General features: G+C 52.2%; 1 protein-coding gene across 1 annotated transcript in view; it reads left to right on the top strand.

Annotated features, from left to right (window-relative positions):
• Positions 1-451: 451 nt before the first annotated feature.
• The window catches only part of NFASC (neurofascin), a gene marked incomplete at both ends in the record, with an annotated part of 170,792 nt that continues 144,679 nt past the window's right edge, over positions 452-26,564 (top strand). The window contains one exon of the mRNA XM_084245071.1: positions 452-558. Coding sequence (XP_084101197.1) covers positions 452-558 — 107 coding nt within the window. The remainder of the gene's footprint in view (positions 559-26,564) is intronic.

Below are 26,564 nucleotides of genomic sequence, written 5' to 3'. Positions count from 1 at the left end.
TGGGATTCAGCACTTCTTCACTCCACAGACGTTCCTGGAGAGTCTACCATTAGCAGGTCTCCCTGGGCAGACAAGCGGCCCCACCAGTTTCCGCCCCTAAGAAGCCCCGGCGAGGGTGGAGCGGCCGACCCCGACGGGCACGTGACCCGGGGCCTCGGCGCCTTCCACCTGCGCGCGGAGCTCGGCGCGCTCGCGGGCGGCGCGGGCACCGCCACGGTCATTTTCGACGCCAAGCGGCGGCGGCCGGGTCGCTGAGGCCCGGGGGCCGCCCGCGCGCCCCGATTCCACGCGCCGCTCCCCGACGCGCGGGCGGGGCCGCGCCAGCAGCATCGCCCCGCGCCTCCTCGGCCCCGGTCCCGCTCGGCGCGCGGAGGGCGGGGCGCGGGGGCGCGCACGCAGGCCGGCGGGGGCGCGCGGCGCCGGGGACGCGCACGGGCTGGTCTCTGCCCTAATGCGGCGGCTGGCGGCGAGAGGCGCTGCAGGGGACGCGGGGGAAGTGGCGGCGCGGGCCGCGGACGGCACCGACTGCGCCCGGGGCTGGCGCCCGAGCTCTCGGAGGTAGGCGAGCGCCGACGTCCGGGAGCCGGGGTCGGGGGGGAGGGGGATCGTGGAAAGCCGCCTAGCGACACCCCCTTGTTCCCGCCCTCCTCTCTCCGTCTCCATCCCCCGACCTGGCCCCATCCCCCACCATCCACATCCCTCCCTTCTCTCCACACGGTCACCTGCCCTGAGCTAGAGTAAGAACTGATCTTGCTCTGTTCGTATTCCACCCTGCTCCCCACCAGCTCCCCACCCCCTGCCCCCCCACACCCTCTCCATCTCCTTGGCAGCACCCCCTCCCCCTTTCTTCAACCTCGCCCTTTTCCCCCTCTCCTCTCAGACCGGCCTCGTCCTAGATCCCAGCCCTTAAGTCTGTCTGTTTACCTTCACACCCCACTTTGTGTGACCCCCGTGTCTTCTATTTTTCCTACTTGGCACATCAGCCCCTCTCTCCTTGCCCTCTCCCAGTCTCATCCCCAGGCCGGCCGCTGTCACTCCTTGTCCCTGTCTCTGTTAGCTCTCTCACACGCTCCTTCCTCCCCAGACCCCCTTTGCACACCCTGTCCCGGCGCCTTCCCAGCCTTCCCAGCAGCTTCTTGCTTTCCCCCTGCACCATCTTCTCTCCTCCGGCGTAGCTGGCCTGCCTCCAATCACCTTTTCCACCTGTCCTTCCTGGTGCTGCTTGTAGCCACATGGCTGGTGTTGAGCCCCTCACGTGCCAGGGCCCCCCTCCCCTGCCTGAGGAGGCCTGGAGCTCAGAGGCCTAATGGTACTCGCAGTTGCAGAGGCCATTCTAAACCCTTTCTGCTTGTTTGATGCCATTCAGGGCTTGCGGATGAGGGATGCTGGGGTTAGTGGATCTCTCTTGGGTTCCTCTTCTGCCCCCTCCTCCCCTGGCTGTTCAGGTTTGTTTCCTCGATGGACTGGGGGACCAGAGGAGGAGGAGGTGCTGAGCATGGCAAACCTGGGGTGGGGAAGAGGCAGGGTCCAAGGAGTTGACTAGTAGCTTCTTCCTGGGTCTTGATCTGAGTCCTGGGATGCAAAGGCCTGAAGGATGACCCCACTGGGAGCCTGGGGAATTTCGGATTTTAGGAAGGGCTCATCCTCTCTCTCTAAGTCAGCACTTTGGCATCAGCTGTCATGAGTGTGGCCACAGGCTGGGCCGAAGTGGGCAGAGTGCTGAATCACCTAGACTGGTCCCCATGACAGCCCCCCTCCTGCCCCGAGCCAGGTCTGCTGCTGTTTCCTCCCTCAGCATTTGGCAACGGCCTTTGTTGGGCAGAGATGCCTTCTCCCTCAGTGTGAAGAGTGAATGGCAGTGCCCCTTTGCTGCCTATCTGCCCCCTGGCAGGAGGGCTTGTGTGTGTGTGTCCCATCTACCCTGGGAACTGTGCTGAGCCCCATCCCATCACTGGGAGGGCCAGGCACAGGACTATGACACCTGCTTGGGCAGGAGCTGAATGGTTGGTTGGGGAGTCGGAGCAGCCTAGGGAGAAAGTGTGTGGAGAGTGGAACCCCTGGGATAGGGACCCTCCCAGTGGGAGCAAGGGAGGGGGCAGAGCAAAGGATAGCAGAGATCTGTCCCCTTGGGCCTAGAGGAATTGCTCTGCAAGAGGGTTGGGGGGCAAGAAGGGGGTCTTTGCTACACACCTGTACATTCTGTCCTTTGGCTGAGCTGACACTTCCAGGGAGTAATTTCTTCCTCTTGTCTTTGGATTCAACTGAAGGTGTGTTTATATGCGTGTGCGTGCGTGTGTGCATGCGTGTGTGTGTGTGTGTGTGTGAGTGAGAGAGAGAGAGAATTACACAAATGAGGAAACAAACTCACACTTAGCTCAGCAGATGATTGTGTTGTCCCTGTGAAACAGGCACCAGCAGCCGACTGACTCCTGCCTTAGGTACCTTAGCTAACACCCCGAGGCTTTAGCTGGAGGTTAAGAGAACAGAGCTTTTGGGTCCTGCCCCTTTTCTACAAGGCTCCCTCGCTTTAGAAATCGGAGTGTTTAGACTCCTTCAGCCCATGTGCAGCCACTCTGAATGGCCCTCAGGCGGTGCCAGGCAAGCAGGGCATGCAGCTGGGCCTGGCCGCCTTTCCTGGCCTCCTCCAGCATGAGTGGGGGTGGGGCGGGAAGCTCTCCTGGCATTTCCTGGTCTTGGAGGAGGCATCACCTGGAGCTGACTTTGAGAGCTGATTGGATTAAGGTTCTGACGTGGGAGTACTTGATTGGTGCTAAGGTTAAGTGGGGGATTCTGATAACAATGTACATGTTTCCCAGTTTGGTGTGTGAAGCTCTCCCCTCACCCCTCCTTTGACATCACAAAGGCTACAGAGAGATAAACCCAGCCACACAGAAGGGGAGCCAGCTCCCCTGCAACACCTCAGCAGCTCAAGACAGTGATTCAGCTGGCTTATTTGGCTGCTTCTTCCTGGCTGATTTCTGGGGGTTGGGTTCTCACTTTGGATATCTGAAGGGGGTGTACAAGAGGGCCCTTTTCTTCAGTGACTGAAGGAGAGAGAAATTTAAGGCTGGTTATGTACTTACTTGTGTTATTAAGCCCTGCCATGTGCTACCCTGCTAGGGCTGGGTCCTTGGGGATACAAAGGAGGCCAGGGTAGCATGGCTCAGAGCTGCAGGGGGATGGGGAAGAACTGAGTAGTCAGACCAGTGTCATGAGCGAGCTGGAGTGGGAGCATGGGGTGAGGTGTTGAATGGGGCACCTTTCATTCCAGGGGCATCAGCCCATCTCCAGCTATGAAGAGGGGTGGCATGTGCCATCCGGAGTGGCAGCTCAGGGCTGACCCTGAAGTTGACTGTAAAGAAAAGGGTTGGGGGAAGATGAGGTGCAAGATGTTTCCAGATCCCCAGTTTTTTGGGGAAAAGAGGGGTGTTCTGATGGTGGCTGAACTGGACTGGGTGCTGCTTCATCCTGATGGGAGAGCACCCTTAGGGACCTCTAAGACAAAATCAAGGCTACTTAACTTTCCCATTTCTGTCTCCCAAGCCCTTGTATTTTTTTTTTAATTTTATTTTGTATGTATTTTACATCATTGTTCATTTTTGTACATTGCTTGCTTTCTCCTCTCACCAGTTCATCACCATAGTCCCTTGTGCTCTTCCCTCCCCTGTTTTGCTCCTTCTCCCTCCTCCTCCCCTGCAGTATGTCTCTGATTTATAGTTGTCTGTTGATTTTGATTTTTAATTTATTATAATTATTTTTTTTCCTGATCACTTATTTGGTTCCTCTATATTCCTCCTATCAGTGAAACCCTCTGACATTTTTCTTTTTCTTTTTGCTAAGCCCTTGTATTTTGAGAGTGAAGTGTGGTGTGGATGTGCTTAGAATGTCAGGGTGAGTCACAGAAGGAAGTGCAGTGGCTGCCCTCAGGGAGCATGGGAAAGTAGCAAGCACATGCACAGGTATATGCTTAGGAACAGGTTGAGTGAAGACTCAGCTCTGATGACATGTGTGGAGGGTCTGGCTTCCTGGGGAGGTCAGAGGCAGGTGAGAGTCATGGAGTCCCGATGGGGGCAGGTTGATGGCAAGCCAGGAGGTCCTTAGAAGTTATGTGCGTGAGCACAGGTCACCCATTGATGAGCTAGGAAAGCACCTAAGGCTACAGACACCCCACTTCATCTGTTGGAGGAGCCTCCATCCTTCCCACATACCTACTTCATTTCACTAGTGTACCCTGATGGAACCCAGGCACTGTGCTAGGTTTTGGGCATATAAGTCCAGCTGAAGAGTGAGAAATGAAAACAAGTTAAAATTCCATCTAAGAAATGCTGTAACAGGCTAAATGGACCCCTGACACTAAAGGAGCATGACTGAGGACTCGCCGTGGGCCCCAGACCCTGGGATGATTGCACCCAACTGTTCTGATAGACCCCCCGCTGACTAGGTATCAGCTTTTGACCTGATATCAAATTTTGAGTATTTACTGTAGTGCCCAGCACAGGCCCAGGCCTGGCTGCAAGAGCAGCTGGTACCTGCATGTGGCCTGGTCCCTGGAATCACAGGCGAGGGCTCTGGAAGCTAATGGCCGCTTTGGTGCTTGAGTAGGCACTTCTGCGGCTTTGCTGACCTGATCAGATTTTGCCAGCAGCATGAGAACCCTTGAACCGCCTCCTTCCCTTAGGTCTTAAGACAAGCCAGGAAAAATAAAAGTGGCGTCATCTAATAATAGTCATCATTGTAGAGTGCTTGTCATATTCCAGGCACCCCACTGTATGCCTCTGTTTAATCTTCATAAGGGTTACAAAAGGGAGTCTTGTTGGAATCCTGAGACAAGGGACAGACTCAAGCAGGTTGTTATTTCTTTAAGAGTATAGGCAGGGGCGTTGCAGAGCTAGAATTTAAACCTGTGTTCATTTGAGGTCAAAGCCAGTGTTGTTCTCCTAAGCGTTGCGCTGCGCTCCCCTTGCCCTGGCGGAAAAATAAAGAACTGGGATATTGGATCCACTCTCACAGGCTCTCTAGGAAAATCTGTGGGAGGGACCCAGGTAGCATGTATTTTTTAGTATCTGCTCTGTTCTGAAGGAGACAGAAGTGGAATTTCTAATTCAAAATAGGAGAAATAAGGTGGAAATGCATGAAACCCTTAGGAATAATAAAAGCAAGCATGTGCTTATGTCTCATTGGTGCCTGAGTCTCTGGACAGTAAACTATCAAGGGAGGAGGGATCCTTCAGCACGGCTGTTGGGGTCTGGGAGGCCACATGCGTGGTAGAAATTGCGCGTTTCTTGAGGTTAGAGAAGTCCACTTTCAAATGTTGGTTCTTCCACTGACTCACTGAGGGGCTACTGTTTCCCCCTCTGCAAAGTAGGGGCATCAATTTGAACTTTGCATGGGGGTGTAATAGCATAATCACTACAGTTAATATTGTATCAAATGTTGAAAGTTGCTAAGAAACTGGACTTAAAAGTTTCTATCACACACAGAAAATATTGTAACTGTTGTGATGGATGGTAACTGGACTTACTGTGATGATCATTTTGCAAGTGATCAAACAGCAAATCATGTTGTCCTCCTGAAACTATTATGTTGTCACTTATAACTCAATAAAAAAATTTAAAAAATAATATGAATGTTGAAAAGGATTAAATGTGATAGGTAATCAAGGACCCAACACAGCTCCTGGCTAGTAGTAAATACTCTCAAATGTTATTAGATGTTAGCTGCCCTTCACAGTGGAGGTGGGGATGGAGGTGAGTCTTGAAGAAATGACAGAATTTCCATGGCAAAGAAAAGGGTATTCTAGATGAAGGACCCCCGCCAGGGGTCTAAGCAAAAGCTTGTTGGGTTTAGGTTCTCTGGGAAAGAAATGACTGTCTCACCTACTCGCTCCAGGTCCCTGCAGGAAAGTCTTATAGGAAAAGGACACCAAGAAAAGCAGAGGGACTTTTGTTTTACTTCTGATCTGTCATTCATAGAACTTAAATGTGCTTCTCTCTGTAAAACTAGAGATTGCTGAAAGTCTCTTGTCCCCAAAGCCCATGTCTCTGGAATCTGTGTCATTGATTAATTTCTTGTCCTGCCTTTCCTCTCCCAAATGCATGCCCTGCAAAGTTGGAGTGCCTGGGGGCCTGGTGGGGTCATCCCTCCCAGCTCCTACACCCCCTCCTCCAGGAAGCAGCTGCCGGAGCATCTGCCTCCCCATCCTTCACCTGCTCTTCCTCACTCTCTCCCCCCTCCCCCAGGCTGGGCCAGCCCCTCCAGAAAGGCCTCCCTGGCAGCCCCTCTCTCTGTCATTATGATGCTAATCGTGTTGTTAATTTTTCTGAGATGCAGAAAGAAAGCCCCAATCTGTTCTAATGAATTTAATTAGAGAGGGGCTTGGAGGGCTTCAGAGCCTCTTACCAGGATCACTATAAACACAGTTAAGGAGATAAACAGCTTGGGATCCTGTTCAGGGTAGGAGGAGGCTGTCCCACTCAGCCCTGGAGGAGGCTGCTGACACTGGGTTGAAGGGGAGGCTGTGAGTGCTGCTGAGGACCAGGGGGGCTCCTTCTGGGACGGCTTCTACCTGTCCCACCCATGTGCTCAGCTTCGTACCTCATTGTGTCCTTGGTGGCAGAGGGACCTCCTGTGAAGTTCTTGTCCTGTTATTGTCATCACCAGACATGTATCAAGCTCCTGTTCCGTGGGTGAGGGAGAGACCACACCACCTTCTGGGCAGTGAGACCCATCTCCACCCTAGAGGAGATAAGACCTATATGTTCAAACATAGGACATATTTGCTAAGACTAGATAGTAAATCCTAGAAGGTGGGTGGGTGGGAGGTTGTCTTGGGCTTGGGTGATCTGGAAAGATCTCTTGCAAGAGAAGGTACTTGGTGTTGGGTTTGAGATAACAAGGCTTGAAGATTGAATCAAAGCTGTGGATGGAAAGGCAGGAGTGCAAGGGAGCTTTGAGTCCTGATGAGTGTGGTGGGGGGCATGGCTTGGGTGCTGGGTGCCTGTAGTTCAGTGGTGCGGGGTATGTCTGGAGTTGTGTATTGAAACGTAATCGTAGAGGACACTAGCAGTGGGTCTTTATGCTTCTAGCTTGCTAGTGCCGGGTCTCCGGGCTCCCCTTCTCCAGCACAGCAGATGGTCAACTTGGGCAGGAGAGTTCTGATTTTTGTGCTGAGTTCACTCTTCTGGATCCAGTTTAGGGGTGGATTGATCAGATGCTAAATTTTGTTCTCCAGTCTTGTGACTTTCTGGGATGAGAGTGAATGGCTGGCAGAGCAATTCCAAGGACTTTCCTGAGTGATGAGAGTTTCCTCCTTTTTCACTGATGTGGGCCAGTTTGCTTTTGCAGTAGCAATTTTTTGCAAGTAGAATCTTCCAGTTCCAGGGTCAGTAAGTTTCATAATTTATCTCTTTTATTACTAAGAATTCTCTGAATATGTGTGCGCGTGTACGTACTGCCCATGTAAATAAAATTATTCTAGCTAGAGTCTGGTTCTAGTGCATCTTTATTTGCAATACAAAAGTTATTCAACATATCTGGGTCTCAGTTTCTCCAAGAAAGGGTGTTTCTGCAAGAGGCGTGTTCCTACATAGTCATTGTATATCTTATTGTGCATCGACCCATAAGTTGAGTGCTTAGAGAATAGGATTCTCAATATATAATATTGAACAGAAATTTTAAGTTAGTTTTCCCTCCCCCCTTGGAACTTCTTGACTGTGAGACTAGCTAGAGTTTTATTTTGTGGCACCACCAAAGATTATGTCTTTTGTTACTTTCCCTAGTTTAGCTGGGTGGTGCATAACTAGCAGTGAAGCTAGCTAGTATCCTGCTGCCAGGCATTGGTGGCCCTTTCCATGGGTGTTTCCAGGAGAGCCATCATGTTTTTGCCACTGTTATAAGCTCCATTTTGGAGGTGATATGTTCTTTCTGGAAGAAAATGCCTCTGAGGCCACAGACAGTTTTCCTTTGCTGATGCAGAGGAGGACGGAAGCTGGGTCCCCTCTGACCATCGTCACTCATGGGGTGAAACTGAAGCCTGCTTGACTCACAATGGGCTCTGCCCCAGTGTTCGCTGCCTGCCTGGGACTTGGTTGTTTTCCATAGTGTGCATTGCGTCTGTAGTTAGTCTTTGAAGCCGCTAGGCAGAACTTGTTTTGAGAGAATTTCTGACTTGGAATCTTAGCAGTGGTTTAGTCCATAATCATTATTTTACTGATCAAGAAGCTGAGACTCAGAGGGTAACATGACTAGCTCGTGGCTGCCAGGCTACTGCTGGCAGAGCTTCTCATCCACATACTGACCCACCAGGAGCTTTAAGAACTGCCTGTGACCCTGGCAGTTGTACTACAGGATGCATAATTACGTCCCCTAAAGCATGACCTAATCTAGAAATGCGTTGGGATGTCAGAGAAGGGAGGACATCAGTGTGGACTAAAGTGCTAGGGGAAGGTTTTAAAGAGAAGCAGGGTTGGTTTAGGTCTCGAGAGCTGGGTAGGATTAGGATAGGTAAAGGTAAGGAAATGGGCACTTCTGGTGGGGCAGAACACGTTTGGAGGTGGGAGGGTGTGGGGAGACCTTGGCCAGGCTGCGACAGTGGAAAGTGCAGCTGGAGGCACCTGCTAGGGCCACGAGCAGAGGTCTTGACTCTGGCTGAGGTGCTGGACTTTTTCTTAGATTTGGTGAGGAGGATTTGAAGTTTCTTAGTAAGTGGGCCTTGCTCATGGCCTGAAGACAAGGTCGTGGTGTCGGAATGCTAAATTCCCACTCTGTGCTCATCCCAGTGAGGCTTTCAAGGATGTAATGATGTGTGAGTTATAGTCCCTGCCCTCTCCCTCCAAAGTTACACTTCTTGATTAATGATATAGATGGACGGCATTATGTATAATGTCACATGTCACTCCTTATGACATAACTTCCTAGACCCAGTCTGTATGGAACCCTCTCCTTTACCTGTAAAGGAGACCCGTTTACAGGCACCTCATGGGGTCTGGAGAATAGTTCCTTCTAAAGGGGACACGCCTGGGGAGAAGGAGTATGCTGAGACTTTCTGGACTCTGGTAGGGCGCTTGTGGCTGTCCAGGGTGCTGATCTGCCCTCTGAAAGATGATTTCCCCAACAATGCCAGGTTAGAAAGTAAAGCTTAGAGCCACCCAAAGGGATATGGAAAACAGTTCTGGCTAATAACTCTGTTGCTTATGGGTTTTCTGGCAGCAGACTGGTTTATAGCATCTGACTTCACAGTCCTTGTGATGAAAGCAAAAATATGGGTTTGGAGAAACTAGTAATGGCCCTCTTAAGAAGGGGAGACCATGTGTGTGCACATATGCATGGTAAAATTACCCAGTTTGTAACCGCAGTTTTGCCTTGAGTCTTTGTATTTGCGTGAGAATCCTAGCACATTGCTTCTTTCACTGTGAAAAATGCACACATCCCATCCCCCCTCAGTACCTCAGAGCACCTAAAACCTCTAGTGAATGTGGAGAGAGCAACGGAAGTTCCCAGAAAAAAAGTTGATGACTTCAAATGAAACCTCTAAATGCACAGTGTGAGTGCTGTTCAGTAGAACTCTCTGTGATGAGGAGAATGTTCTGTATCTGCATGGTAGCCGCCAGCCGTGTGTGGCTAAGGAGCACTAGAAATATGACTAATGTGCCTGAGAATTTAATTTTAAATTAAATGTAAGTGGCCACGTGTGGCCAGGGGCACTATACTGGACCTAACAGCTCAGTGGTCAGGGTCCTCAACCTTTGCCACTTACCCTTGCTGGCTGGCCCCTCCTTAACTTAAAGTGAGCTTTTGAGTGGAGACAACTTTGGCGCAGGCCTGGAGCAAGCCCATGCTGAGCCTGCAGTTTTGCCCTGACCGCCTCACTCTCACCATGAGGACAGTCACGCCAGTGCCCTGCAGTTTCCCTTCCAAGGGCAGAGAGAGGCTGCCTGAGATCTGGCCAGGGCCCCAGGGACCGGACCAGAGACTTTGTGGAACCTGAATGGTGCAACACAGAGTGTGTGGCCCCGGGAGCTGGCGCTGGGGTGGGGTGGCATGCAAACAAGGTGCTGCTGTGTCCAGTGTTGGGGGGCGTCCAGCACAGTGAAGTTCAGGTCTGACCATCTCTCCTTCCAATGCCAGATGCGTTTCTGTCCTGCTTACTATGGTGACCGTGGTCCAGGGTGGGGGCTGAGAGAGCAGGAATGGTGCCAAAGGGAAACAATTGCTTCAGAATGTCACTAAGCAATAATAACCTGTCAACAGGCTGGAGCAGAACTCTTGGCACCTGCCAGCGCCCACAGGCCTGCCTCATGTTACCCTTCAACTGTGTTGATTTCCTGGGGTTGCTGTGTATTTCTTGGCTTCCAGTATATAAATCTGATTTCCTAAACCAAAGTACATGCTCCTAGAAGACACACCCTTTGGTTTCTGGTCTCCTGTTATAGACCTCAGTGCACTGACCATCATCCTCAGCAAACTCATCATCCTCGGCTTGGGAGTGGCCCTTTCTTAGTTGCAGCTCTGTGTCCACATACACCGGAGCAGTGTGTGAGGAGCCCCTGCTGGGGTGCATGTAAGTCTCTGTACCTGGTGCTGTGGGCAGTGACAAAGGAGGAGCCAAAGATGATAGCTCTTACTCTAGTGGGAGAGCAAAGGCAGTCACGTGTGGAAAACTGCTCTTACACACACACACACACACACACATGCACACACACAGAGTGACAGATAGAAGCAAAGACTGAAGTTGGAGCAGGGGTCAGAGTAGGGGTGGGTAAAGGGGGAGGACAGACCTGATGGTGTGTGTGTCTCTGTGTGGCCTGCTCTGGAGGGTCCCCGCCGCATCAGGCTCGCGGTGCCAGCCACCTCCACGCCTGCCATGACAGTACCGCCTTCATGCTCAGACAGCTCTCTCGCTGGGCTGAGGTCATGCTGTCCTGAGCTTGCCTTTTCTGTGGCAGAGAACCCTCTGGGAGGGGCAGGGAGAGGGCTGTGTCACTTGTACAGTGACAGGGTCTTGTTCCTCCTAGTCACTCAGAGGGGTGTATGGGCCCCCAGCCCTCTTGCAGCCCCTGATGAAGGCCCAGGTGCAGCTCTGGAGGAGACAATAGATGCAGAGCTAGGCTCTGTGGCTCCCGGTCACCTGAGTCCCTGCTCTGCTCCCAAGGGCGGCCTCTGCCTGGCAGGGTGCAGATGGGCTGTACCTCCCAGCTGGGGCTGGGGAGGGGCGTCTGTGGCTCACTGACATGACGGAGTCTGCCCTTTCCCAGTCAGCATGCGCAGGAGTCACCTGGGGTCTCGTTAAAGTGCAGAGGCTGAACCAGCAGGCTCAACAGGGCCTGTGACCCCCACATTGCTAACAAGCTTCCAGGTCATGCCAGCACTGTGGTGTCAAACCATGCTGATTGGCATGTATGTTCTCCACCCCAGCAACATGTCAGCCTCACCTGGGGAGATTGTAAAATATGCTGGTACTGGGACCTGCTCTGCACCAGATGATTTGTGGTCTCAGAGTTGAGTCTAGACACTGGGATGCTTTGAAGGCCCTCCAGGGATTCTGATACTCAGCCCAGAGGGAGAACCACTGGCTCACTGGCTGGTTTCTCTCCTCCCTCCACTGTATTTTCACCCAGCTCTGCCTTCCTCATACCAAGATGCCTCTAGGACAGAGAAAATCTTCTCTTTCCTGCCTGCTTCTCAGCAGTTCCCAGCATGTGTGTGGTTAACTCTGCTAGCGACAGGTTGATACCAAGGGGCTCTGTCTCTGGCCACTGCTCTGGGGATGTCCCACCAGCTGTGAGGGATTGAAGAATGTGACTGGCTTAGTGTAGGTCAGTTCTATTCTCAGAACAAGAGAAAGTGGGTGTCCAGTGCCTGGAGCCACACCTGAATCTAGTAGAGCTGCCATGAAATACATATGAGTGGATGATTATTTCAGTGTGGGGTGAAGAAAGGGCACTGGATTAGGGGCCTGAAGACCAGGGCTAAGGAGATTACAGCAGGAAGTTACGTAAACTGCTGGGCAATCTCCTCGGTAGTGATAGTAATCTACCTGACAGTTCAGATAGGAGCAGTGTCGGCTACAGGGCTCTATAAATGTCAGTGCCCTGCAGACAGGCAGCCGGGTGAGTTCATTCTCAGAGTGCAGGGCTGAGCCTTAGGCAGGACCCCTGACCCTTGTGCTAACAGACACCACAGGTGTCCCCCTGTGTGCTTTTGTCTACAGAACAGAAAAGGTTCAAGGGACCCCACCATGTCAGGGACTCTGCTAGCATCACTGCTAATTACAACCCTTGAATTTAATGTTTTTATCCCCATTACAGGGAGGGGGGATGGGGCCTTAGAAATGGGCACCAATCTGCCCAAAGGGACATCTCAGGATGGCAGGGCTGGGTCCAATTCCAAAATCTCCCACTCCTCACTACCCAGCAGGCACTTCTGGGTTCCTGCATAGGTTGATGTCCCTTCAAGAAGCTTCCTTGTCTGGGAGCCCCTTGTATTGAAGAATGAAATAGGAGTCTGGTTATCACAGAACTCCAGTTTCCACGAGGGAGGCCTGGGGTCTGACGCTGAGTCTTAACCCACACCACACTATGCAGCTGCTGCTCCGAGTCTCGTAAGGCCCAGGCCATCTGCCCCATGTCCCCTCTTCTGGACGGAACCTCTGGACCCAGTTCTATTTTGCCTACATGGCTTTACCTTTCATTGTGATACGTAGTGGCTGCACGCACGGGGCAGGTTCACTGTCGATTCAGGCAGACGGATAAAGGAGAGTCCCGGAGCCCTGGGTGGATTTTTCAGGCTTTAATACTCTCTCGGAGAAACAGGTACACAGGCTCCAGGCAGGGAGGCTGACATGCAGGGAGGCAGGCATGGGCCAGGTGGGGGTTGGGGGGCACGGTGTGGCTGGCAGGCAGGCATCCAAGCCTCTTAACCCCCCACGAATCTTTACGCTTTTTCTGGGCTCTATCTGATGTTTTTTCATGGTCTCGCCTCTCTGCAATCACGCAGCTTGTCCTCCCCTAGCTGTCCTCTGTCTCTGAGTAATGCCACCCTTATAGCACTGACCTCCAGGCTCAGGTGTGCACACTACATGTGCTCACACCCATACTCCAGGTGTCCACTATCAAATGCATGCCCGGAGCCCATGCTCCCAAGCGCCTTCTGCAACATGATCAAAGCGCAGGTGATAGCCACAGAGGCTAGTGGCACAAAAAACCTGACCAATTCACTTGCCTTACAGAAAATGGGAATATAAAAGGCAACGATCCTCATGAGCCGCTGGGCCACAGGTGTAACATCAACAGAACATATTCATCACCTGGTGCTGTGCTCCCTTCTTGGAGGTGGGGGGCCATCTTCCCCAGTAGGTTGAACACTGAACGGAGGTGTCTGCTGTCTGCTCTGCTTCTCCAGCTCAGCGCCACCACCATTATTAAAGGCGACTTGGTGTGGGTCCGTCATTCAATAAAGGGGAAGGAGGGCTGACTTGCAGGCTCTGGTCGGGATAGAGGGAGCCCCCCAGTGCAGGTGCTTATCTGTCTGCACATGGAAGAGTCCCTTAACTCGGGTCCTTATCAGGTATCAGCTAAGGCAAACTGAACCCAACGAGAAAGAACTAGATGTAGCCTCCAGGCAGGAATCAAGCTGGAAGGGCAGATACCCCACTGTGGGCTCCAGATACGCATTCTCAGCTCCCAGCTCCCCGCTGAGACATGGCTGACTGTCTTGTCTGGCTCACATTCATTCACTCTGGGTTCCAGTTTGGCTGATTTTTCTCATGTAGCCCAAAAATTCCATGCTGGGATATTGCTTTCCTGTATGGGGCCTGTGCTACCGCAGCCGGAACTTTCTTAATCTTTGTTTATGAATTGTTCAAAGTTTACATAAGTACAGAGAGTTTATTGCTTCAAGTATCTTCTCTGCTAAATCCCATTTTGTAGTTTGGCTTCCCTCTCTCTGAGCATCCCTGGGGTTTTCTCTGTCTGAGAACTGTTTCCTGTCTGTAGTTCCGGGGTCAGCTCTGCCTCTCTGGTCAGAATAAACTTCCAGCTATGCATGGGCTAAAAATGAGTCACTGTCGCCTAGCAGTCTGGTCCCTGTGACCCATCGTGTGACACCATTAATGCCCCATCTGAGTGCAGAGGGCTGGGGTCTCGGGGTATAGTCTTCCCTTCTCCCAGACTGTGGCTCCTCCAACACAGCCAGTCCTGAGCACTTGAGGAATCAGCAGGAAACCCGCTGGGCACCTGGGGCTTGAATGAGTTTGGCTGGTGCGCCCAGGTCCTGACCCTTCCCTCCTGTGCCATCAGCAGTGGGCCCAGTGGTCTTTCATCACATGCCTCTGTAAAGTCAGGAATGGACCAGTGCAGGTTTTCTACGATCCCATGCAGACCAGGTAAAGTCAGAGTCCTCAGTGGCTTTTTGCAGGCTTTTATTGGGGTTTAGCCAGTACACAGCAGGCAGGAGTGCTGGGGGGCCGGGAGGCTGGCAAGCCTCCCAGCCCCCAGCAGGTCTTCACTCTATCTGGGCTCTCTGGTGTTCTCTGCTTCTCTCTCGGCTTCTGCTGCTTCTTTCTCGGCTTCTCTTTTGGCTTCTGCTTCGGCTTCTCCTGGTGTCCTTGTGACGCCGCCCTTAAAAGCACAGTCTTAGCGCAGGTGTACCCACTTCAGGTGCCCGCCATCAGGCATGCATTCAGGATCACAGGGTTCCCTCATCTATCCTGATGGCCGGAGGGCAGAAAAACCTGACATTTTTCCTTACCCTACAGCCTCTCACTGCTGGACCCAGGGGGACATGCAGGTTAGGGGGAAGCCAAGGTTTAAGGAGATGTAGCAAGAGACCATGAATGCTGTGTTACTGGGCCATGCTGGAAGGTTCTGGCCATGCTGGTGCGGGCGTGGGGTCAGGGCCTGGGCCTGGGGCACATTCTGAGTCAGCCTGGGAAAGCCCTCTCTGACACATCCATGGATAGTCAGTGTTCCTGTAACTTGGAGCCTGTAGATGACACCATGAAAAGTCACAGCTGGGCTTCTGAGAGCAAGAATGCTTTGTTTCTTAGTGGGCTGGTGGCGTCATCTGGGGTCTACCCAGAGGCTGGTGTCTTGGGGATAGACCAGGACAGGCCAAGGACTGCTCAGCGGTGACCAAAGATATTCTGCTGGCTCACACCCTTTCTGCTCCATGCCTTGGTCTGCTGTCTCCTCCATCTCCCCTCCCCAGGTTTGTTTGTCTCAGTTCCTGCTGTGGTATTCCCCAGTGCACGCAGCTGATATTGGAGGTAGCACTTCAAGAGGAAGGATCCAGACTCAGCCCCCAGGGTTCAGAGCCAGTTTTCTGCTCTCCAGTTGTGTGATCTTTGGCAAAGGACATTACTGTGAGCTGGCCAGTTAAATAGTGCTGACCCTACAAGGGGCCATGGGGTCTGATTAGGTCTGGTGCAGGAACCCCTCGCACAGGATCTGGCAAATGGGAAGTGGCAGGTGAGTTTCCCCGCTCCCCTACCTCCCCTCCTCACGCCCTGCCTCCTGCACACTGACGACCTTGGTGAGCGCTCAGGAAATGCTTCTGAGCCTTGAATAATATGTTCAGCACTGTGAGAGTTAAAGTTGAGAAGAAGAGACACTTTGCCCTCCAAAGCCATGTGTTCGGGGTGAGGAGACACAGCAGGCACCCCTGGATGGCCCAGATCACTTAACTACATGAATAAAGGAATGCAAGTGGCTGTCCAGACCTAAGCACTCTTTTAGTTTCGGGGAGAGCGTCCAGTATGACCTGTTGTAGACTAGGATAGGAAAGGCTTCAAGGACATTCATTAATAGACCAAACTTTAGAAGGTGCTCCTGAAAAGCCCATTGGGACGTCTCCTCAGGGGAGGGGTGCAGGTCTGGAGAAATGGGCAGTCCAGTTATCCTCAAATCCTGATTTCCTAATTTCATGCTGGCCACACCCACAGGGGAAAAGAATGGGGGGAAAGGGAGAAAGAGATGACTTTTCTGAGCCTCAGAGAGGGTGAGAAGCCAGATCGGGAGGTTTTGACCTCAGCAGAACAGAGGTGAGGTGAGACGCACGTCTCGGGAAGGCTTGTGGATCCACCGCTCACAATAAAGTACTTTGGTCACCAGGTCTTGCCTCCTCAGGTTCAGTTTTATCCTTGCCCTGCCCCTGGCCACCCCTCCTTAATGCACTGAGCTGATACATTGCTTCCACGGTGGAGGGAGGAAACCGAAGCAGGGGGCTGGGTGACCACTTGAGGGAGCAGGACAGAATCCAGTCAGGTGTCCCCCTCCCCACTCTTGGCCTGTGCATCCCAACATTGCTTGTGCATCTCCCGGGCTTCTGCTACTCAAGTCTCAGCGGGTCTGCAGCACGAGGCAGCCTTGGATGCCTAAGTTGGGGGTGGCGGGCAGTCCACCCAACACAAGACTCCTCCAGGCCAGGCCACTCTGGCGCAAAACACCATGTGACCCCTGCACCCTCCCAGCTCTGGCCGGGCTCCCAGGCCTGGTCTCAGCAGCCACGGGACTTGGTGGCCAGGCCTGGGAAGAGCCCATTGTCTTCGCGCACCACCGCTGGCTCTGGGGCTGCTGCCTGGTTTACTTGTTCGTTTTGTGTTTGTTTTGTGTGGGCTGCTCTAAGCCCTGGACTCAGCTGCAGCTGGGCAGCTGGCACCTGCTCAACCTTGCCCAAGCCTATCCTAGACTCCTGCATAGTACTGATGGGAGACTGGGGTGTGTGCACGTGAGATGAAAAGCTTCCTGAAAAAGTAGACCTTTCTCCCCGGGGCTGGTTCTGGTTTGCGAGAACTCAGGGCAGGCGTGTGCGCTGCTTCTCGAAGCCCCTGTGGCTTCCATCTTGCAGACGTGTGTAAGGCAGCCATGGTTATCAGCCCGAGCACCCATGGAGGACAGGAGGTGTGCTGTGGCTCTGGGCTGAGTGGACTGTGATTGCCCACCCTGGCTGTTGATATAGCAGCAGCAGCAGCAGCAGCAGCAGCAGCAGCAATAAGAATGAGGTTGGAATAAGGGCAGCTCCTCAGACTTCCTGTGTGCACGGGCTTCTGAATGCTGGCGTCTCACCCTGCCCTCCGCTCACTTATTTGCAGCAACTTTGTTTTAATGGGCGAGGAAAGGGAAGCACTGGGAGCTTGAGTGGCTTTCTCTTGCCATTACTTAGCCAGTGGCTAGAGCTTCATTTCAAATCGTTCTGATTCCACCGGATTGCGCACGCGCCCTCTGCCACCTGAATGCTGAGAAGAGCCTTCCTACCCATAAGGACTATGATTCCCCGACCTACACCCTGTTCCCTCCCGCTCCAGTGAGAAAAAGCGCGGGTAAGGCCAGCTGACGGAGCCCTTGGCTGTGAGGAAGTCTGGTAGCTCATAGATCGTAGGAGTCTGCGCTTGGGGAGGCTGTGGGAGTAGTCCTGTCAGCTCCCTCCTTTTGCACAGGAGGCAGTGAAGCCCTTGGAAGGGCCTCATGTAATGGGCAGGCCAGGAGAACCCAGCCTTGGGCTCCTAGCCCAGGGCTCTTATACTGCCCTCTGTGTGCAGATTGACTTCCGTTCCCCAGGCACCTCCACCACCCACCCGAGATGCCAGTGTGAGATGGGGAGGCGGGGCCAGGCCTTGTGCCATGGGGCAGCAGACTTGCTTACCTGGAGCTTCCTGGGCAGTGTGCTGTCCCAGCTGGCTCCTTATGTCTCCTCTCCGTTGCTGTGCTTGGGAAGTCCGGGGCGCTAGGGGCCTCGATTCTGCTGCCACTCCCTCCCCCTTTCTTCCTTTTGTTTTGATAAATTTTATTAAAGTAAAACCTGCTTACAGAGAAGTACACAAATCCATCCCTTTTTATTTCTTAATTGTTATTTTTCTGGTTATAAAGGCAAAAGTTATAAAATCTGAAAAACAAACAAAACTCTTGGATCTCTTGGAACTAACCATCATAAAGATCTGATGTTTCTCTCTTACTAATTGGAGAGTTACTAGTAGAAGCTGCTGTTGGGGCAGAGGAGGAGGGTCCCTGAGGGCGTGTTGCTTCTTTGCAGGATGTGTCACTGCTGATCCAGTGTCTGATCTTCACTGTCAACTTAGAAACATGATCACTTCTGCCCCAGCTGCTGATAAGGCAGATCACCAGTGATAACACTGCATACCATTACTTATTGAACAGCCTGCATTGTTCAAAATACAAGTCAGGCTTGACCCATCAGGACGATATCCTAGAGTGCTTGGGGCAGGCGTCCCCAGGGAGGCCAGTTGGCTGGGTAAATGCTGTGTGTTGACACACTGAATTGGTGTCTGCCTCCAGCCTCCTTTTCATAGGCTTCTGGGCCTATGAACAAGTGGGCCACTGCGTAGAAGGATATGGCCCCATTCTTGGGCTTGTCAGCCTGGTCATTCATGTCTGAGGTTCCATACTGGGATCAGCGTCCACTGGGCGTTGAGCTACTTTACGTGAAGAGCTGGGAAGAGCGCCCAGTGCTGGGACGCCCCTGGAATGAATGGGTCGACACTGACCTTGTCATCTTGTTACCCAGTCAGGGCTGCAAGGGACTTAAGGACAGGCCAGTGTGAGTCTCATCAGAGTCCTCTAGAGGGGCTGTTATGACACAGGCCCCACCCCACAGTTTTTGAGGCCTGGAGTGGCACCCACAACTTTGCATTTGTGACAAGCTCCCAGGTGATGCTGCTGCTGCGTGGCCAGGCCCACATTTGGAGGACCATGCATCTAACTCATTTACTTTCACAAGCGGGGGCCTGCTGTGGTCTGAATGCTTGTGCTCCCCTGAAATATGTGTCAGAAACCTAATGCTGCAGGTGATGTGTTGGGAGGCAGGGCACTTGGGAGGCCATTAAGTCCCAAGACAAAGCCCTGGTGAATGGGATTAAGCCTCTTATAAAAGAGACCCCAGAGGGCTAGCTTGCCTGTTCCACACAGTGAGAAGGGGTCTGTCTGCAACCCAGAAAAAAATGCAGGCACCCTGATCTTGGACTCCCAGCCTCTAGAACTATGAAAAATAAATGCTTGCTGTTCATTAGCCAACTGGTTTAGGGTTTTAGCAGCTTTAACAGGTGAGGGCCTTGAAGGTTGAACAAACTCCTTTCCTAGCCCTAGATTTTAAACTACCAGGCTCCTCAAATGGCTGGTAATGGCATCTGACTTCATTTCTGTTTTTAATCCATCAGTTAATATCTTTATTCCATTTCCACCCCCCCAATATAAAACAGATGGGGCTCTCCTAGCACCCGAGGTGTGGGGAGTTGGAGGTCAGGTGTGGGTCATCTTATTTGCTGAACATTGCCATTGGCGGTGCTGTTTTGCCCTCGTGGTTTTAATTTGCTTTTCTCCTTAACCATCGATTGCTTAGTGTGTCCTTAATGAACCATCAGTGGAGACAGGAAACATATGGAACTTCATAGTATCAGTGGGAAGCGCAATAATAATAATAAATTCCACCAATTTGCCTGAAGGTGCTGGTTACCAGATTGGAGACACTTGACCAGAGTTTTTATATAGCACGTCAAGATGTTTCCAATCCTCACAAAAAGTGATAATTATATCTAAAGTGGATTTTCATTCCCTGGGAATAAATACTCCACACCTATAACAGAAGTACATGTAAATCAGCCTGAAAGCTTCTCTCTTTTAGAAACAAAATTTAAAACATACGAAGTACCTAGGATAGAATTTCCAACTTCAGGATGTGAGAACAGCTTTTTACTATTTTTAAACCTTAATATTTGATTAAATTACCATAATGTAATTTGATCCCCAAGTCTGACATGATATATGACATTTAAAAAATGTGTTAACAAGTCATCCTTGTTCTTATCTAATTAATCTGAACTAAATTGGACAGTGTGTGTACTTGCTAATTGGAGGGGGGAGTTGAATTTGTGCATATAATATTACTAAAGATTGTATTAAACTACACTTTATAAAAACTTTAATAGTAAATAGACATAGCATAATTTTAAACTTAAGAGTGTGCAAAAATAACCAGCTTTTACATTTCGTGGAGTGATTACAGGATAGAAGGTGGGAAGCACTGGGGAGAATCATCTCTTGAGTTCTCGTGGCTCTGAGACACTCGGGTGGGGCAGGGCCCAGAAGCCACGGTGAAGACATATAATAGGTCCACCGAGAGTGGGGGACACAGTGTGCCCCTTTATTGTTGGAAATAGGATTAGGCTGCTCTCTGAGAGTTTAGATTTCAGAACTGCAATCAGAACAGCTCCCGGCCTGGCCCTGGGACTCTGGAACACAGCTCTTCAGTGGCATCAGGATTTTAGTTACGTGCCTTGTGGGAGCGGTAACAAGCTTTGGAAAAGGCACTGGTGTCCTTGGACTTGGCTCAGGACACACCTGAGGTCTACCCGGCCCACAGCCTTTTGTGCTGTCCATGCTGCCTCCATGCCACTGCTCCCGCCTGGCCTGCCGCTTTGTGGGCATGTTAATAACAGGAGAGCCGTGCCCTGGGGAGCCCACCCCCAGGTAGTCCACAACCCTCATTTGGTTCAGGAATGATCTACTGGATGTCATTTTGCACAGATTATCCTCCCTAATTTTCCTTTTGTTGAGACTGAAAAAAAAAATGCTTTTATGCCTTTATTAAAAGTGGGGTGCTCCAAATGCATTCAGGCTCAGGAAGGCTGTCTTGGACATGGATATTTGCTGCAGATATTTGAGAATTGTTTTTAGTTCCCGTAATCCCATTAGTTTGTATTTTTGTCTGTTAATCCTTTTCAGCTTCGGTCATTTCCTGTGTGAGCTTGTCCCATGGGTACAGAGGTGCGGCTGGTCTCCTGGAACCCAAGTCTGTGGCCTTTTTTTCTGCATCTCTCTGTACCCATGACTCAGGAAGTGACTCCCATGATTTTGGGGTGCAGTTAAGATGCAACCAGATGAAGCATAGGTTTTGTAACCCCGAGCCAGTCCTTTGTGTTCTGTTCTTGTCAAGGGAAGACATTCGCCTTGTGCGTATGTTGTGAACACAGCTGTTCACGCAGTCCAGACCGCCTGGTAGGCGTCAAACCCTTGCCAGCCCCTCCATGTCTCTCTGACAAGTTGAAAGAAGCCTCCATGCTCCTGGCTCCCCACTTGGTGGGTGAGGAAGGGCTCCCTGTGAGGGTGTGAATGAGTTTCTCAGTTGGGCTTCTCAGAACACACCTTTTCTGCCTGCTGCTCCCCATCAGGGTCAAGGAGGCTCACCCCTGGGTCTCTGCTGGCAGACGCACCTGCCTAAGGGGGGTGTGAGGGGCTGGGGAGGGGTGGGCCACGGAGAACTGATTGTTTTTTTTCTGCTTACCCTGGGGAGCAGGTGGTGAGTGTTGGGGGGGGGGTGTCCATGCAAACTTCCTGTCTCTCGAGCCCGGACACAGGCTAGCTGCACAGCTCCGCAGTTAGAGGCCTGCTGATTGCCTGAGGCTGCCCATCCCCACACCTGCCGCCTTCTCTCAGACCTGTTCATGTTCTCCATAAGAGCTGAACTCCTTGGGGCGTTATCTCCTTCCCTGTTCATCGTGTTCCTTGGGTAACAGGCTCACGGAGAAGGGACCAGGTAGTAGGGCCTTCACCCACAGCCATTGCCTGTCTTGGTGGCAGGGCCAGCTCAGCCCCTGGGAGCTTGGCCCCAGACCGTGCAGCTGACTGGGCTCCTCCCCCTACCCCAGGACCCTGGAAACCCTCTGCCTGACCTAATTACCTGCAGTGAGGCCAGCACACTCCTCCCAGCAGCTGGTGTTGGAGGAGGGAGGGGATCCCTGACAGGTGGGTGTGGGCCACCGGGATTAACCCTTTGGTTGCTGCCTCCTTTCACTTTGCCACCTTGAGGGGGTGAGCTCAGGCTGGTCTGCCCTCTCCTAGGTATTCATTCCTCCCTGGGACATGCAGAATGGCAGCCCTAGCCTAGCACAGATCTGCTGCCCAGACAGCTCTGCTTCTCCCTCTCTGCCAGGGTGGGGCATCAGGAGATGGTGTATTCAGCCAGAGCCCTTGTCTTTGCTCCCCTAGAGTCCCCCCACCCCCAAAACTGGCAAGGGCTCTTTGGTCCTTTGGGGAGTCCTTAGCGAGAAGCAATTTGAACTGGCCCCTCCCCAGGCCCCATGGGCTCACAGCTGCTCTTCCAGGCCCACCGCCCTCAGAGACAGGAGCCTGGAGGGTGCTGAGCATGGCAGAGGCTGAGCGTGCGTTTCATGAATGGTGTCTCCATTGTCTTGTGACTTGACAGTGTGCGTGTCTTTTACCTGCAGGGCCTCCTTTGAATGTTCTTACAGCATGCGGGGTCCTCTGTCATCTTAATGCAACAAGCTTTACACGTGCAGGGAAGGATCCAAGAGCACCAGTCTATGCTCAGATGTGTTTGAGTGCAGGGAACCTGTAGACAGAAGTGAGGTTAGGAAGGAGGGGTGCTGCCGTGGACTGGAGTCGTTGGGGAAGGCTTCATGGAGGGCAGGCTTTGAGCTGGGTCGTAGAAGATGAACAATATTTTGAGACATGGAGAAAAAAGGGGAGAAAACTACAGGGATAAGGAGGCATAGGAAGATGCCATAGTGAGGGGATCTCCCTGCAGGAGGCCAGGAGACTGAGGGGTACCTATTGTGAAGGTCCAGCTCAACCTTCCTTTGGACCCGCTCCCCCAACCTTTGCTGCTGGAGAGGGGGGCCCAGCCTGTCCACGCTTCCAGCCCCACCCCTGTGACTCCCTGAATCCCTGCTTGTAGAGATGGTGGCCATCCAGCAGATATTTTGGGATCCTCCCAATGTAACTGGAATTGGACATGAAAAATTTTAAGGAGGGAGAGGCAGAAGGAAAATATCTGTGTTGGGTTCTTTATATATTAGCCTCTTTACCCTTAAAATGCCCCTATGAGGTCGTCATTAACTCAACTCCCTGTTATATGAGTGGAAACTGAGACCCTTGTCATGGCTCAGTTTGGCTCTAATGAGCTAACACTCCTGTGGTGAGGCTTCCTGCTTTTAATAAGAATAAAAATATGACCTTTGCCCTTAAGAGCTTATAATCCAGTTGGAAGAATTGGCTAAAAATTCTAATAAAATCCCTAGAAGTGCTCGACAACAAAGTGAGGAAAAGGTGAATCTACAGATGGAAAATGTTAGGAGTGGGGTCTCAAGGGGGCGCCGCTGTCAGCCCTTGTCACAGACAGAGCTTCACAGATGAAGCTGGACTTGGAGGCCAACTGTGAGGGGCAGATGGACCGTCCTGAGGGAGATGGTCATGGGGAGGTGCAGGGGTGTGTGGGTAACTGTCCAACATGCACAGAGGAGGACTGGCATGCTCCTCCATGGACCTAGTGCTTAACTGGAAAAAAAAAATATATATATAGCTTATTAAGGTGAAATCCATATGCCATAAAGTTAATCACTATAAAGCGAACGATTTAGGGATAGTTAGTAGATTCACAATATTGTGTGGCACCCACCTCTCTCTTAAATTTTTCCATGACTCCTGAAACCCCCCCATACTCCTTGAACAATCACTCTCCATGCCCCCTTCCTGGGCAGCCATCAGTCTGCTTTCCGTCTGTTTGGATTTCTGGGTAGCTTATCTGAAGCCATCCCACAGGACACGGCCTCTCTCGTGTTGGGCTCTCTGTGGGGTAAATGAAGACTGATTAGGCTTTTATGCCTCAGGCCTCTGGCTATCACCTGTGGTCTTGATTGTGCTAATGCGGTGGGCAATTGGGAACGTGGGCGCAGGGTACGTGTGCCTGACTGTGGACACCTGGAGTATGGTGTAGGCATGTGTAAGTGGGCACACCTGATCCTGGAGGCTGTGGTTAGGAGGGCAGCGTCACTCAGAGAATGGCTCCTGTGGAGCAGCTACAAGGGAAAGAGACCATGGGAGAACACCAGCATGAGCCCAAAGAGAAGGAGTAAATATTTGCCAGGGGCCAGGAGGCTTCTGTGCCTTGCCAGCCTGCAGGTTGCCCTACAGCCACTGGTGTTGAAATAGTATTGAAGTATGAAAAGCCACTGAGTGCTCCAGGACTCTCCTTTATCCGTCTGCCCAGATCGATAGAGAACCTGCCCTGTGCTCTCCCACCTGCTTGCTCAGGCTACGCCGGGGCTCGTGTCTGGCCTTCATTCCTTCCTGTGGCTGCATGTGGCCCTGCTGTCATGTGTGCCAAGGTTTGCTGTCCGCCACAGTGCATTGATTGCCTGGGGTTGGATCCATGTTTGGCTTTGGTGATAATTGCTTCTGTGAAAGTGTGTGTCCTCAAGGGTTGTGTGCAGTTCTTTTGGGTGAATACCCAGGTGGAAGTGGGCATATGTTGTCCTTGTTGGAGGAACCACCAACCTGTTTGCCTGGTGGCTGCTCCGTTTACCTTTACATTCCCACCAGCGCTGCTCTAGGCTTTGTTCTCTACGTGCGCACCTCCCCCCCCACCCCGCCCAGGGCTTATCCTCTGCCAAGAGGCTCACACCTTCCCCGGTTCTGCTCTGGACTCAAAGCAGCAGGTGCTGCCAATTTCTCAGAGTACCCTTTGTCCCACTCACCTGGGCTGGGACCTTGGTGCATACAGGTTCTGCCCTCAGTCAGTCCTGCGTTCTCTCGGGCTGGGGACTGACCCCTGAGCCTGACTCTGCTGTGGCATCCAGAGTGGGGAACACTTGCCTGCCCAGGCCAGGCCTCTCACTTGCCCTCTGTCTTCCTTGCTTTGGGTCCGCAGCCCTCAGACATCTCTGGCTCTGCCGCTGAGATGATTTCAGTCTGTTTAGGCACCTCCATACACAGCTGGTTTTAAGGGGGTCCTACTTGGGTGGTGTGTTAGTTTTTAAGGACTGCATAATAAGTGGCTCAAACAGAAACTTGGTTTCTCGCAGTTCTGGAGGCTCAAAGCCGAAGATCCGGGCTGGCAGGGCAGGTTGTCTCTGGGGCCTCTATCCTGGCCTGGATGCCCCTCCCTGTCCTCCCTCATCTCCTTTCTATGATGTCTGTGCCTGGCAGACCTGTCCCAGCTTCCTCATCTTGCTTTAATTGCCCTGTCTCCAAATTCAGTCACATTCTGAGGTGCTGGTGCTTAGGGCTCCAATGTATGAGTTTTAGGGGATACAGTACAGCCCCTTAGGGTAGTAAATGTTTGCCAGTCTTTTCTGCTCTCCCGCCATTAGGATTGATGATGGATCTGCGGTCCTGAATGCATGCCTGATGGCGGGCACCTGGAGTAGGGTGTGGGCATAGGTAGATGGGATTCACCTGGGTAGCAAAGGCGTGTGGAGGCCGAGAGGCTGGGGTGGGCACTTGGGGGGGCCTTGGGATTCCTCTGGGTCCTGTTGGTGTCAGAGTGACCGTTTCAGGCAGTTACGGAACAGGTGGAGGACAGGGTATAATGGTGGCAGTGGAGAGGGCACTGGGGCCTTTGAGGAGGTGGGAAAGCAGTGTCCGTGATCAATAATTTATTCCTAGATACCACGCAGGAGGGCGTCGTCATGGTAACAGTTGCCTCTCAGAACTGCCTTTCCTGCTCTGCTCTCGCCCCCTCCTCCCTCCGCCCCTCATTTTTCTTGTGTGTCTCAGGAGTCTCCCTGTGGCGTGGAGCCTGTCTGTGCCTGGGACGACACCGCTCTGCCTGCTCAGTGTGGGGACTCTGGGGGGGTAACAGCTGCAGCAGCTCCGTCCCTGCCCCCATGTGCACATGACCAGGACTTTAATTGACTTCTTTCTCTGGAAAGACCCTCCAGGGCCACCTCACTGGCTTTCCCACACCAGGCCTTTGCCTGAGCTCAGGCTCTCAGCTCTGCTTTCCCTCACAGTCTGTCTGCACCCTTCCCTTCCCCAAGCAGATTCCTTCTTTGACTGCAGCCACACTGGGAGCCTGTCTGAGAGAAGGACCCTCCAGCAGGGTGACAGGGCGGGGCCACCCCTGTCTTAGCCCCCAGGTGAATCATCCCTGCCCTTCATTCCTGCCTCCTGGCCTCAGTGGACTGGAAGACCAGTCTGTGCTCGGCACTATCTATAAACTCCAGTGTGCCACACAGTAGGTACCCAGAAAATGTTTGTGCCGTGTTGTGGGGTGAATGAAGGGAGGCCTTGGACAATGACTGAGTCAGGAGCAGGCCCCTACATGGGTCTCTCTCCCAGTTTTTCCCATAGGCTGGGTTTTAGTTCAATAGCTGCACTGAGCCTCAGCCATTGAGGGTTTTAAAGTTATTTTTCATACACATTACAATTCACTGCTCCCCTGATTCACTGGCTGTCACAACTAATAAGGGATCTGGGTCTGTAATAACCATTTAAGACTTAATGTTATTAGTCTTGTAATTGCTGCTAAGGGTCTTGTCTGCTCTCTGAATTTATAAATCCTCACACACAAAGATTAGGGAAACATATCCCTGAGCTGGAGGCTGCCAAGGGGGCTGGGTGGCTGGAGACCAGCCTTAGCTGCCTGCCTGGTATGTGTTTCCTGATAAAACCTCAAGCTGGGGATGCAGAGATGCCTGGGGAGCATCTATGAGCACCCTTGGGAACTGGGGAGGGGAGGGGAGGGTGCCCTGCAGAGCTGTGTGGCCCTAGCTGCCCTCAAGACAAGTGGCTGCTGGTGAGAGCTGCAGGCAGAGATTA

This window comes from Talpa europaea, assembly GCF_964194135.1.
Source record: "Talpa europaea genome assembly, chromosome: 10".
In the NCBI taxonomy this organism is placed as follows: domain Eukaryota; kingdom Metazoa; phylum Chordata; class Mammalia; order Eulipotyphla; family Talpidae; genus Talpa; species Talpa europaea.
The sequence above is the reverse complement of the archived record's forward strand: the minus strand, read 5'-3'. Positions and strand labels throughout refer to the sequence as shown.